This window comes from Gobio gobio (genome assembly GCF_949357685.1).
Source record: "Gobio gobio genome assembly, chromosome: 10".
NCBI lineage: Eukaryota > Metazoa > Chordata > Actinopteri > Cypriniformes > Gobionidae > Gobio > Gobio gobio.
This window is the reverse complement of record NC_137116.1, coordinates 50270409-50285024: the sequence shown is the minus strand read 5'-3', so window position 1 is coordinate 50285024 and position 14616 is coordinate 50270409. Positions and strand designations below refer to the sequence as shown.

The 14616-nt window shown below is 40.8% G+C and overlaps 1 protein-coding gene across 1 annotated transcript in view; it reads right to left on the bottom strand.

Annotated features, from left to right (window-relative positions):
• The window catches only part of med27 (mediator complex subunit 27), a 93387-nt gene that overhangs the window by 42174 nt on the left and 36597 nt on the right, over positions 1–14616 (bottom strand). The window contains exon 4 of the mRNA XM_079827975.1: positions 3959–4052. Coding sequence (XP_079684101.1) covers positions 3959–4052 — 94 coding nt within the window. The remainder of the gene's footprint in view (positions 1–3958; positions 4053–14616) is intronic.

The window sequence follows — 14616 nt, the reverse complement described above, 5'->3', positions numbered from 1 at the left end:
AATTAAAAAGATCCATTTGTGGGAAAAAGCACCAATTCACATCAATTTCTCCTAATGCAGCCCAAAGGATTGCTGTTAATCACTCAGGTAGAGTTCAGCTCTAATAGATGGCCACTCTTGTCTTTTCTTCCATTATCATGAATGCACCCTGCAAAACTTTGAAAGTGTGGAGCGAACTCCTCAAAGAGTCAACAATCCCAGGCCCCTCTGGGATGTTCTCAGGGACGACTCACAAGGAGACTGACAGAGCAGTCAACAGAGAGATTGCTGCCTAAGTACAAGGGCATCCAGCTCTCCTTCACCATTAACTCTTACACCATTAGTCAGAAAAAGCTTCTCCATGGGTGCACTTTTGTGCTGTCCTGCCTCATTAAAGGGGCTATATGCAACTTTTTCCCCAAAATAAACGTAACAATAGCCTTTTTATTTTACCATTTATAACTCAAACATCTCCTGATGAGCATACTGACACCTTGTCCGCTCACAGTGGGTGCACCTATAAGCCTGTATCCTATTTTTCCTATTTTCTGGCGGGTCGTCTTTTCCCGCGCTGTCTGCGGATGTGACGTCACCACCGCTGCGAGAGCGAGCAGAAAATGAGAGCAGTTCTATTTTTTGGCCACAGGTGTCAGTCGCGAGTTTAAATTTCAGAAAAACGCATATAGCCCCTTTAAAGCCAGTGGACATTGAAACCATTAAAAACTGTAAAAAATAAATGTGACCAACAAATAACTGTATAAAGTAAATGTGATGAACAAATAACTGTATGAAGTACTTAAAAATTCATTACTATATACAACTATTTGAGTGCCTAGAAAAGCGCTATATAAATGTAACAAAATTCAAAAAATTCAAAAACTATTATTTAGTGAAAATTGTATTCTATCCTCTACTATAGAAAATAAATATTTTCAAATTTTGTATTCTTTACAATTGTATTTAGACCTCCAAAAGTGCTTATTTTGAAGGTTAACTTGTCTAAAATCTAACTTTTTCAACAACAAAAAAAGCCTAAAATTCTGTCATCAATTATTCATCCTCATGTCATTCCAAACCCGTCAGACTTTTCGTCATCTTCAGAACACAAATGAAGGTCTTTTTTATGAAATCTGAGACATTTCTGTCTTTGACGCTTCAAAAAGTTAATAAAGAGATAAAACAAATCCATATGAATTGAGAGGTTTAGTCCAAATCTTCCAAAGAGACTTGAACGCTTTAAATGATGAACTGATTGAATTTAGGCTTTTATTCACATCTAAAAACTGAAGCAAACAGAAACAGAAACTCAATCAAACCTGCGTAACACAAGAATGAACCTCATTGGTTCTTGCAGAAGCTCAAACGTGCTGCGTAACACGAGAATGAACCTCATTGGTTCTTGAGGAAGCTCAAACGTGCTGCGTAACACGAGAATGAACCTCATTGGTTCTTGAGGAAGCTCAAACGTGCTGTGTAAAACAAAATTGAACCTCATTGGTTCTTGAGGAAGCTCAAACGTGCTGCGTAACACAAGAATGAACCTCATTGGTTCTTGAGGAAGCTCAAACGTGCTGCGTAACACAAGAATGAACCTCATTGGTTCTTGCGGAAGCTCAAATGTGCTGCGTAGCACAAGAATGAACCTCATTGGTTCCTGCAGAAGCTCAAACGTGCTGCGTAACACAAGAATGAACCTCATTGGTTCTTGCAGAAGCTCAAACGTGCTGCGTAACATGAGAATGAACCTCATTGGTTCTTGATGAAGCTCAAACGTGCTGCGTAACACGAGAATGAACCTCATTGGTTCTTGCAGAAGCTCAAACATTCTGCATAACACAAGAATGAACCTCATTGGTTCTTGCAGAAGCTCAAACATTCTGCATAACACAAGAATGAACCTCATTGGTTCTTGCAGAAGCTCAAACGTGCTGCGTAACACGAGAATGAACCTCATTGGTTCTTGAGGAAGCTCAAACGTGCTGCGTAACACAACAATGAACCTCATTGGTTCTTGCAGAAGCTCAAACATTCTGCATAACACGAGAATGAACCTCATTGGTTCTTGATGAAGCTCAAACGTGCTGCGTAACACGAGAATGAACCTCATTGGTTCTTGATGAAGCTCAAACGTGCTGCGTAACACAAGAATGAACCTCATTGGTTCTTGCGGAAGCTCAAACGTGCTGCATAATACAAGAATGAACCTCATTGGTTCTTGCGGAAGCTCAAACGTGTTGCGTAATACAAGAATAAACCTCATTGGTTCTTGCGGAAGCTCAAACGTGTTGCGTAATACAAGAATAAACCTCATTGGTTCCTGCAGAAGCTCAAACGTGCTGCGTAACACAATGAACCTCATTGGTTCTTGAGGAAGCTCAAACGTGCTGCGTAACACGAGAATGAACCTCATTGGTTCATGCAGAAGCTCAAACGTGCTGCGTAACACGAGAATGAACCTCATTGGTTCTTGAGGAAGCTCAAACGTGCTGCGTAACACAAGAAAGAACCTCATTGGTTCTTGAGGAAGCTCAAATGTGCTGCGTAACACGAGAATGAACCTCATTGGTTCATGCAGAAGCTCAAACGTGCTGCGTAACACGAGAATGAACCACATTGGTTCTTGCAGAAGCTCAAATGTTCTGCGTAACACAAGAATGAACCTCATTGGTTCTTGCGGAAGCTCAAACGTGCTGCGTAACACAAGAATGAACCTCATTGGTTCTTGAAGAAGCTCAAACGTGCTGCGTAACACAAGAATGAACCTTATTGGTTCTTGAGGAAGCTCAAAAACACGAGAATGAACCTCATTGGTTCATGCAGAAGCTCAAACGTGCTGCTTAACACGAGAATGAACCACATTGGTTCTTGCAGAAGCTCAAATGTTCTGCGTAACACAAGAATGAACCTCATTGGTTCTTGAAGAAGCTCAAATGTTCTGCGTAACACAAGAATGAACCTCATTGGTTCTTGAAGAAGCTCAAACGTGCTGCGTAACACAAGAATGAACCTCAGTGGTTCTTGAGGAAGCTCAAAAACACGAGAATGAACCTCATTGGTTCATGCAGAAGCTCAAACGTGCTGCGTAACACAAGAATGAACCACATTGGTTCTTGATGAAGCTAAAACGTGCTGCGTACCACGAGAATGAACCTCATTGGTTCTTGCAGAAGCTCAAACATTCTGCGTAACACGAGAATGAACCTCATTGGTTCTTGATGAAGCTCAAACGTGCTGCGTAACACGAGAATGAACCTCATTGGTTCATGCAGAAGCTCAAACGTGCTGCGTAACACGAGAATGAACCTCATTGGTTCTTGCTGAAGCTCAAACGTGCTGCGTAACACAAGAATGAACCACATTGGTTCTTGATGAAGCTAAAACGTGCTGCGTACCACGAGAATGAACCTCATTGGTTCTTGCAGAAGCTCAAACATTCTGCGTAACACGAGAATGAACCTCATTGGTTCTTGATGAAGCTCAAACGTGCTGCGTAACACGAGAATGAACCTCATTGGTTCTTGAGAAGCTCAAACGTGCTGCGTAACACGAGAATGAACCTCATTGGTTCTTGATGAAGCTCAAATGTGCTGCGTAACACGAGAATGAACCTCATTGGTTCTTAATGAAGCTCAAACGTGCTGCGTAACACACAAGATTTTTATGGATTAGTTTTACGATCTCTTTATGAACTTTTTGAAGCTTCAAAGCGTCAGTTGTGTGCTGTCTATGGAGGGACAGAAAGCTCTCAGATTTAATTTCATTCATTTGTGTTCCGAAGATGAGTGAAAGTCTGACAGGTTTGAACCGACATGAGGATGAAGAATTAATGAGAGCATTTTCATTTTTGTGTGAACTATAACAACCAATAAAATCCATTTCAAATATAAAACTTGTCATTTTGCCTTGTACAGAGACCAATCATCACAATATAGACACAAAAAAAACTGAATTGATGTGTGTAGCACAGAGTGTATCTCACCAAAAGAACTGCTGATGTCCCGTTTGGCCGGAAAAGCTCGATTGACATATCTGGAAACATTCGTCCAATTCTGGAGATGACATCATCCACATATCTGGAATGAGAGAATTTTTTGAGTAAAAAAGTTGCAGACCTTTAACTTTAAGTGCAAACCAAGAGGTCCTTGGGTCACGGTCACTGTCAATACCAAATCAATGGCTTTTCATTAAGGTCTTGGTATCGAACAAACTAATTGTTTCTTCGGATACAACACATATTGACGGACTCTAAACAGTTGAGGTGGTCCGGGTCAGCATTGTGATAGCCACTCTTAAATCTTCAAATTGATTTGAACCACATCTTTGAATTATCTTTTCAAAGTTTATAAGTGTTATTTATATACTATTATTTAGGGCTGTTAAAATGATATTCGACAACTTGTTAATGCGATACGATAATGCTTTAAGTGTGTAAAAATAAATGTAAAATTATATTTAAATATATTTAAAACCTTGAAACTTATGTTTCATTCTCTGCTATATGTGTCGACAAAAAACCTTTTGCAAGGTTTTGAACTATTTAAATCATTCACATATCGCGTTATGTACATTACCGATATTTCAATATATCGTGCAACCCTACTATTATTCTATTTACTGATTTTTACTTCTATTTTAGTTTAAGTTTTAGTCATTCCATGTGGTGTTGTCATTTATTATTTTTGTAATATCTAATTTAATATTATTATTAGTAGTATTTTTATATTTTAATATTAATTTTTTATAATTTATTTAGCTAATACACTGATGTAGACACAAATCACACCTCACTGTTTTCAGCACAGCTGTAATTAATCCAAACAATGTCAAAACAGGAAAATAAGCATCAGAAGCAACAGAAAAATGACTGTATTAGCTCTAAATTGAAAGCATTAAGGCATCGATTTGCATCATCCACCATCAACAAGAGTCTCCGCTGTTCCACATCTGATATAACCTTCAATGCTTCAGAAGAAAAGGAATACTTAAAACCCTGCCAGGGTTGCTCAACAGCCTCGTTAGACATCAATAAATTGGACTGAGAGTGCCAAAAGCCTTCAGCCATCCCTGGAGTCAGCAGAACAGTCCCCAAGAAGAGTCGTCCAACATGTATTGTAGGGTCAATGCTAATAAGGGTTTAATGAAAATCTCCATTGCCATCAGCTATCAATAGACTTGAGGGACTGGCCCTGCACACAGACGAGGAAAATAATTCATTAAAGAACCGAAGGTGGGTGGCTGGTGGAGGGATTTGTTTAAAAGTCATTTGAAAGTTACTGGACCAACTATAGAGATATTACTTCTTAACAGCGGTTGTGGAGAACCCAGGTAACCCACGGACAGGTGCAAATGGGGACACACATGTGATTGCGTACAAACGCATCTGCAAGTGCAATGCAGCTGGAGAATCGACAAAGATTAAGTTGCCTCATCACGTTGAAAGTTCTCAGTGATTTTCCTGCAACAGCAGTTTCTTTCCCAGAAGGGAAGATCAAAAGCAAAGAGAAATTGTTCAACATACCTCTCCGTTTGTTCACAATTTCCCTCGTGCCCGCACTAAGGTTCCTCATTTACTAGCTTAAATTAAATAACAGCATATTAAATAGGCGAGAGCATCGCTAGAGTTTATCACCAGCTCGACATATGCTTATATAAAGATTTTGGGAATCATTAGACCGAGAATAAACTTGAGTTTTACTTTTCAGGAGAAAATGTGGGCAGTACTTGTGCATGCCAAACATGCCAGCACAGTGCTACAGTATTTCTAAGCAGTTGCTAGGGTGTTCGGAATGGTTGCTAGGTGGTTTACTACTAGCCTAATTCTAAATAACCCACCCCGTCTTGAAGATATTGTGGTCTCTAGATATGGCTTGGGTCTTTCAATGTAACTTAATGATACAGTTTGTTCTGTTTTATCATTCACAAGGTGAAAATAACACGTCTGATTGCACACCTCACCACAAAAAGTCTCATGACTTGAGGGATCATTCATGTCTGAAGCACAAACGTTGTGGGAAATGTTATACACTAAACTTTATTACTTGGGGCAGGGGGTTCAAATCCCTAAAGCCACCTTTCCGCAGTCTCTGACATTCTCAAACGATTGACGCATTTCCCATAGTGCCAATCGCACAGAACTTTCAACCGACCATTACCCTCTGCCTATTCACCATAGTAAAATGAATGATTGGAATGAACATAATGAATGTATGAATTTATCCACACAAAACAAATGACCCCCAATACATCTAAAAGAAAAACATTGTAGGTTTGCTAGGGCTAATCAACATAAATAATGGTAAAAAAAGGGGCTATATGCAAGAAGGTTTTGCCGGGAAAATCAAAAGTATGTGACATTTACGCGCGCTCCCAAAAGCCGCTCTTCTGTTCTATGTGACACATGAAACGAATGCTTGTACAATGTTTAGGTTAATGCCGAAAGAGACGTTCTGTACTGTAATGTCAATGTATCATGCAAAGAAAAGGGATTCAGTCAAACTATAGCCTCACATAGCCAGATCAATATAATCTATCGTCTCTAAAATATTTTATAATCAAAATATCCTAAGTGTAATTTTAATTATCCGTCGACATGATGCTTGTGAATTGTTGAGCCGGTGCAAACATATCCACATCGCTACAATCAGATGCTTTCTTAAAGGCTGCTTTCTCACTTCTGTCATTTTTGTTGTGTGTTTATTTTGTTCTTGAGAGTAAAGTGCAGAGCACACATTTACATATTCATCTAAACGTCGCTCTCAGCAGCGTGGATCGCAACGCAACGAGATGTTCGTAAACAGTTTATCGCTGCACAAGTAATTCCGACTTCTTTTTACCCCCAAGTGAAGAATGAAAAAAAAAACTTTGCAGTTAGTATATCGGGCCTTGAATCCCGTTCAGTCTTTACGTGTACGTAATGTGTGCATGAGTGCGAGCACAAGTTGCTGGCTGCACTTCCCTTATTGGCCACCGGTGTCACTAATAACAAGGGTTTCTGAATTCTACATAAAGTCTCATTAAAGAATATTGTTAACAGAAAAATACAGGTAATTCTCATCTCGCGCTCAAAGTTTTGATTAGAATACATGAAATCCTGTCAGGTGGTCGGATATGGTTCCGGTCAGTCGCTTGTCATTTATCAGAGCTTAACCGTAACAATGGTAAAAGTAACTACAAAGTACTTGTACAGTTATTACTTATGCAACAAGTCAAATATATATAAAAATCAACCTGCAAAAAATAACCTGCTAAACACACTCAAAAAAGCTTTAAAGGGCACATAACACATACAGTTTCTGTGAGTGAGTGAGTGAGTGAGTGAGTGAGTGAGTGAGTGAGTGTGTGTCCGCGAGAGTGTGTGTGTGATTTAATCATTGTGTTTGTTTGATATTTTATCCTCTGAGCATTTCCCCCAGACGATTCCTGGGACTGACGGTAGCTGAAGCTCATTAAATATGCAAATCTTATCCAATTCTAGCCGTGGGCGTTTACTTCCAAGTGTTCAGTGCAACACGCCCATCAAATCCGAGTGTTTTTCAGAGAGGCTCAAAACCAGGGGAGAAAATAGCCTAATACTTATTCATTATGATGTTTTTGAACGTAAAAACCACACAAACGTCATAAGTTGACCTCAGACAACAGTATAAAAAAATTTAAAAAGCCAGTTCATGACACCTTTAAACGTCAGTGTTGTTGACATTATTTGCACTTACATGCCAACAAAACTCAGACAGTTTCACTCACAGCCTGGCGCCTGCGGTTTCGTCTCATAACCGGGAACAAACAAACACACTTGCAGAACTCTGCAAACTGCATCCACTGTTTCCTTAATGCTGGGTTATTTGGAAAGCTGAACAAGGTTATCTTTCCCTCACAACCAAAAACACACTTCTTTAGTGACATTAGCCGCGTTTCCACCGCAGGAACTTTCCCCAGGAACTAGGGACTTTGGGGTACTCGGTGTGTTTCGACCGCAGAAACCGGGGTCTAAATAAAGTTCCGGGTAAAAATGTTCCCCTCAAAACGGCCCTGCTCGCAGTTCAGGAAAGTTCAAAGTTCAGGAACTTTCGGGGGTGGGACTTGGGCGATGAACATGCTGACTGGTTGAGCTCACGCAGCGTTTAAAAAAAAAGTCTGTTGATGTGCGTGCAGTAAGAGCCGTTTGCTATTCAAATTAACAATGGAGTTTAAAAATTACGATGATGGACCGACGACGAGGTTCAGGCTTTATTAAGTTTATTTGGGGAGGATGAAATCCAGTGGGCTCTGGAAAGTCCGGACTAATCTTCACGGTACTTTAGGCCCTGTTCACACGAATATGGGTATTTTCAAAACCGCAGCTTTTTTTACACGGTTTGGCTGTTAATCCACAAGCAAACGCAGTATCCGGTTACTGAAACCGGGCTTTTTTTAAAACTCCGGCCAGGGTGAAGATTTTTCGAAACTCCGGTTACAGCGTTGTCGTGTGGATGGTGAAACCGGAGATTTCGGCTTGTTAAGTCGAAGTGTGCGCCGTTCTCTCCTTTGTTAGACGTTAGATTGTGCGCCGTTATCGCTTTGTTTACATGAGTGGAGTCTATGCATTGGCGGACGTAGCTTTTAATAACTCTGCTAACAACGCTTATCACATGTATACAGATACATGCACAGTTATCTCATTGTATTGCAGAACAGAGGCGCCAGAATGCAATAATACAACATAGTAAGGCAAGTGTGTGAAGCTTCAGTCCACTTGGGCCCTGCCCCAGTGTACAGTTACCTGTCACTGAGTCCAAAGTAAACTTGTAGAAGGGTTTCACTGAGCCCATGGCATCCCCCAGTGCATCGGTGCCATGGATGAGACCCATGTGGAAATCAGGCAGCCAATCATAGCGTGGTTTCGCGTTTTCATGTGGACAGAGAGTTTTTTTAAACTGTGCTTGTGTGGACGCGATTGTTTTTTAAACCGGAGGAGGAAAAACTCTGGTTATAAAAATACCCGTGTACGTGTGGACTAGGCCTTAGACTGCGATGGAAACGCAGACAGCAGCAGGTCTGGGGGAAAAAGAGTTCCTGGGACAAATTGTTCCGGATAATTTTGGTGGAAATGGTGCTATTGTTGATTTTGTGGTCTAAAAACAAAATGACAACTCTTTCTTGAGCAAGTCCTGTGCAGCGCTGCAGACGGCTTCCGTAACCCGAAAGAAGCTTGTTGATGGACGTGCTCTTGCTCTCGCTCTGGATGATGAGCGAGAAGAGAGAAGTGGCCATACAAGGAATTCCGCCCTTTAGGGTGTCATAAAGGGTCATACTCAGGGGGGGAAAAAACTTTCTGAAACTTGTTCGAATCCTAAAGGAGTGTATCTTGATATCAGAATTCATGAAATAGCATTAGACCCCCTTTTAAACAAAATAATTTAAATTCAATTGTCATATAGGATGGCATAAGGATACTAACCTCACATGAACCAAAACCTGCTCTCCAGCCAATCACAGAGACACTGCAGCCAAGCAATTATTTTATCTTCTGGCATTGGTGGTTTATTGGCAATAGAATGGCTGGGATGTAACCAAATAGGGTTAGCAATTACATCTCCATTGGCACCACAGAGGGGTGTCAGCACGATACAAGACAAGACATGTTTTAATATTTCCATGCTTCATAACTCATAATCTCAGGAGTGAAACCTACCTAATCTCCATGCAAACTAACTCATCATCGCTGGACTCACAGAAAAGGTTTTTTTTTCTTCTGTGGCTCTGATTGTTTTCTCAAGCCAAGCAGAGCATGAGTCTCATAATGGATTTTAGGCACAGCGAGGCTTGAATTAACATATCGAACATTACTTGCACATCAACAACTGTACACTCATTAAATCACTGTGTCTTCGCTCTGTAAAGTCAATACCTGCCTGCATAGATTTTGTTGTCCAAGATATGGTCAAGAATGAGTAAAATCAGTCAAAGGTGCTGTCTGCAGGATCCAAAACTATAATTTGCCACATCTCTCAATGTTAAAAATCGACAAGGCATTTTACGTGAATATTTATTACAAGCCAGATTACTAGTTCAGTATGACAACAGATTACTAAGATGTTTCATTTGCAAATTTGTGACAAATGCAGTTGTCACAGTGAAACTGTACCATCAAAACATATTGTGATTTTGAAAAAAATCCTAAATATCTTACCTAAACTATGTAATGTTGCAGTTCCGCATAGTTCCTTCCTGCCAATCTGGCATTTTATTGACTCACCAAAGCCAATATTTACTCACATTTGGTGCTTGGCTGCCTTCGAACCACAGTGTTTAAAGGTCCTTGTTAAAGTCCCTCCCTCTGGTCCAGCCCCAGGCCGTCTCTCTGAACAGGTTTTTAATTGTCTACTACCCATCTGTCCTGTTATACCACTGCACCAGTACAGGACGAGACCAATAAAGGTCAAGAAAACCAATGGAAGAGGATGCGGCTGTATCCTCTGACCTTGAATGTGCTGTATCACTGTCAATCAGCAAGGCACCATGGGCCATCCTGCCAGTGACGACTTCATTTCAGGTTAAAATATTCAGGAGAAACTCACCATTCCGAGTGCAATTTACTCCTAGATCAGGTGTAATGTCTCTGGTGCTGTTGAGGAAGCTACTAGCAACTCAATTAAAAGTAGTCAAACTACAGTCAAGCTAGCCTTTAGGAAAAGTAGTAATTTGCTATCTTTTGCTCATGGGACCACATAACTTTTTGAACCAATCACTTGAGCTGTAAATGTCACGCGCCTAAAATCTCTGTTAAGCCGCAGGAAAATGACATTATAACAACGCTGATTGTGGAATGTTCATGTTTGCACAAGCTCTGCAATTCAGCACTCCAGTCAAGATGCGTAACATTTATTTAAAGGGGTGGTAAACCACGATTTCACTATTTTAACTTTAGATAGCGTGTAATGTTGCTGCTTGAGCATAAACAACATCTGCAAAGTTACAACGTTCAAAGTTTAAAGCAAAGGGAAATAATTGCTTTTAAAGAAATCAGTTTCTAAGGACTACAGCAAACGGCCGCTAGGCGACTACAGACATTCCTCCAGGGTTGCTGACATCACCAGCCTCAATATTTACATAAACCCCAACTCCGAGAATATTAAATAAGGGGGGGGTGAGGCCATTTTGTATCGCTGTTGTTGTGGTATAGTGGTATAGGCTGGAGTGGTGTCGCTGCAATGCCGACGAAACGCTGTTATTTTCATCCGGATTGCAGGTCTGGGGTACTTGCTTTGTTCAGCCTACCTAGGGACGGGGACGGGGACGGGGGGGGGGGGGGGGGGTGTTGCAGAGCGTTTAACATACAGCATGTTATATGCATGTGTGTATGAGACAGAGGGGCCCATCATAAAGCACGAGACAGACAGGGTCGGAGGAGAAGACTGGAAAATGTGACATAATGGACAATTTTCGTCTATTGCAATTCATGAGCAGCGGTTCAGCGAGACAAACACTGCCAGTGTGAATCATGCACGACGGGCGCGCCTCCCGTTGCACATTTCACGGACGAAAACATCCACAATCTTCGCAAGTTCAATGCAGGATTTGCACAACGTCAGCTGCGCGAGACAAACACGGCCAGTGTGTGGAAGCACGACGCGTGCGGGGCTCCCGCTGCACATTTCACGGAGGAAAACTTCCACAATCCTGGCGAGTTCAATGCAGGATTTGCACCACGGCTTGTCCTGAAAGCTGGATTTACAAACAGAAGCTGTTTACGGGCCACAACCTGTAAGTCTGATTTATTTTTCATCGATGTGTTTTCCTGTAATAGGTTAATTGTACGTTGTAGCAAGGAAGTAAACAGATGACAAGCTGTTCTGCAAACCAGTCTGTTAAATGCTCATTCATACTTAACGTTATCCAACGAACACCTAACGTTACAAACACTAATGTTAAAATCTCAACAGCGAACCTGACATTAGTGTAAATGATTCTTTGATTAGATCTTTTATGTATTGTTTATCTACAGGCATGCTAAACATGGTTCTGTGTGTGATTTGCCAGTGTTTAGTGTTCGTTTTGGGTTAATAGTTCTTGCGACAGATATTTGGCTATAATCTTTCAAAAAATTCAAAAGTGCCATTCAGTAGCGATCACTATAGATCGTGGCGTTTCCGACAAACATGCACTGCGGTTAGCGAATCACAACACACTGGGCCAGCTAACCAATCTAAGCCCATTGCATATTTTTGAGGGACTGGCTTCATACAACCCGGAAACCATCAGACCGTTTTACAAGGAGGGACAGAGCAGTGTAGAATAAAGGTCAAATATATGAAAAATAATGCAATTTTTTTTAAAAACGAAGCATGAACACATGTTACAGTGCACCCCACAAACACAATCAAGCCTTCAAAAGAATGTGTTTTACCACCCCTTTAAATAGCCCTTTATACAAAAGTGCTTTGAAGCAAGCTGCTTAACAGCATTAAAGGTCCCATGGCCTGACATTTTCATTTTATGAGGTTTTTTAACATTAATATGAGTTCCCCTAGCCTGTATATGGTCCCCAAGTGCTATGTGTAAACCGAGTTCTGGGTTTCCTGCTCTGCCTTTGAGAAAATGAAAGCTCAGACGAGCCGATCTGGAATCTTCCCTGTATGTCGTCATACGGGGAACGCATTTTGTGAGAGAAATAGTACTGCAATGACGAGATCAATGCATTCACGCGATCAACAGACTGCATGTGTACTCAATGCTCAACACTGCAGCCTTTCATGTGATGGGAAAAGATCTAAAAATAATGCTATAATCAACACTTTTAATCACAATCTCGACGGCTGTGATGGTAAAAAAAACGTAGTTCAGTGGGTGTAGAGGGGTTCCACATGTTACAAAGTTCGTAGAACAAGGAGGAAGAAGACAGGGTCGGCGTGGCTGGGACTTGTGTTTATTCAGAACTAACAAAATAAACTCGCTGTCTCAACAACTCGGTACAATAAAACTTTCTCAGCAATCTTTCTCCAGCTCTAAGGTCTCTCTGGTCCACATGCAGTCCGTCTCTCTCTGGCAGCGCTTGCAGACCTCGCTAAACCACGCCCCCTCCGCCACATAATCTAATACTCATTTCAAATGCAAAGATGTCAGCCAATCACAACAGTGGGCGTTTTCACTGAAGTCTCACATCAGACCCGCCCCTTCAAACAGAGCATTTAAGCCAGAGGGCTGATATCAGTATAGAAAAAAATGCTTTTTATTTCTAAATGATGACATTTTTTGATGTAAAAACCATACTAACAATATAAGTACACCTCAGGAAACATTATAAAATAATTTTAAAAAACCATGCCATGGGACCATAAAAGGTGAGGTAAGCGATATTTGAAAAACACTCTTTGAAAGTTTGTCGGACCGACACAACAGCAAATGTGCAGCCAATCAGCATTAGAGGGCGTATGACGGTGAAGGAGAGAGAATGAGCAAGAGGGAGATTTGAAGAAAGACTGTAGAAAGACACCTTTATTGTTATTGCAAAGACGCCTTTATATGTTTATTTAGAGTGTACCACACAAGGGTCTATCATTTCTCCAACACTTTTTTCTTTGTATTTTCTCCCGCTGGGTCTCATTCCACTGTTTTGCTGATGACACACAATTATATTTGCCTCTACGAAGGCCTGTTTAGATTCAAGCTCACTGGCAGCATATTGTAAAACATCAGTATGAAATCTAGGCATCCTAATCGATGAGAACTTAAAGGGGTGATGAGAAATCAACTTTCCTTTGAGCCTTTGATATATAAAAGTTCATTGTGATATAAGAATATCCTGTAAGTTTCAGAGCTTAAAACTGAAAAAGTATTTTTTTATATGTGTTAGTGTTGCATTGTTACAGATGGTTTGATATCTATTGATTACATACCTTAGCTTGCGGTCACAGGCTGGAGAAGGTGTTATTGGTTCATTCGTGATCAGACTCGGACTTGTAACGGCAGTGCTCGCAAAGCCCAAAGTCCCAGGATATTGTGTTTTTCAGACAAAAAAACAGGCTGTAGTGAAATAACATTCCTTTCTTGCGCGTGTGTGTGTGAGTGTGTACGGTTCGTGGTTATATTCACTGATGATCGGGTGAAATTATACAGAAATAACATTCCAATCAATCGCGGGTGGATGAGAGATGAATCATTGTGTTTGTTTCATAAAGACATTTTGCGAGCCCTGGCTGTGGGCTGGGCGATTCATTCCGGTTGCCGTTTGCCACATGCTGTCACTGACAGGGGAGCAGAAGCTTATTAAATATGCAAATTTTACCCAATCCTAGCAGTGGACGTTTACTTCCAAGTCTTCAGTGCGGCACGCCCATCAAAACCAACCGTTTTTCAGAGAGCCTCAAACCCAAGGCAGAAAATAGCCTATTACTTATTCATTATGATGTTTTTGAATGTAAAAACCACGCAAACGTCATAAGTTGACCTCAGACAACAGTTTAAAAAATTAAAAAGCCAGTTCATAACACCTTTAAATAAGGAGAAGCAAATTAATTCTGTGGTGCGGGCCTGTTTCTATAATTTGCGCCTCTTAGTAAAAACAAACCTTTTTTTTATCAAATGCTGACTTTGAAAGAGGTATGCATACTTTTTTTTAAATCGCGTCTCGATTTTTGTAACTCTCTCTATGGTGGCATCTCC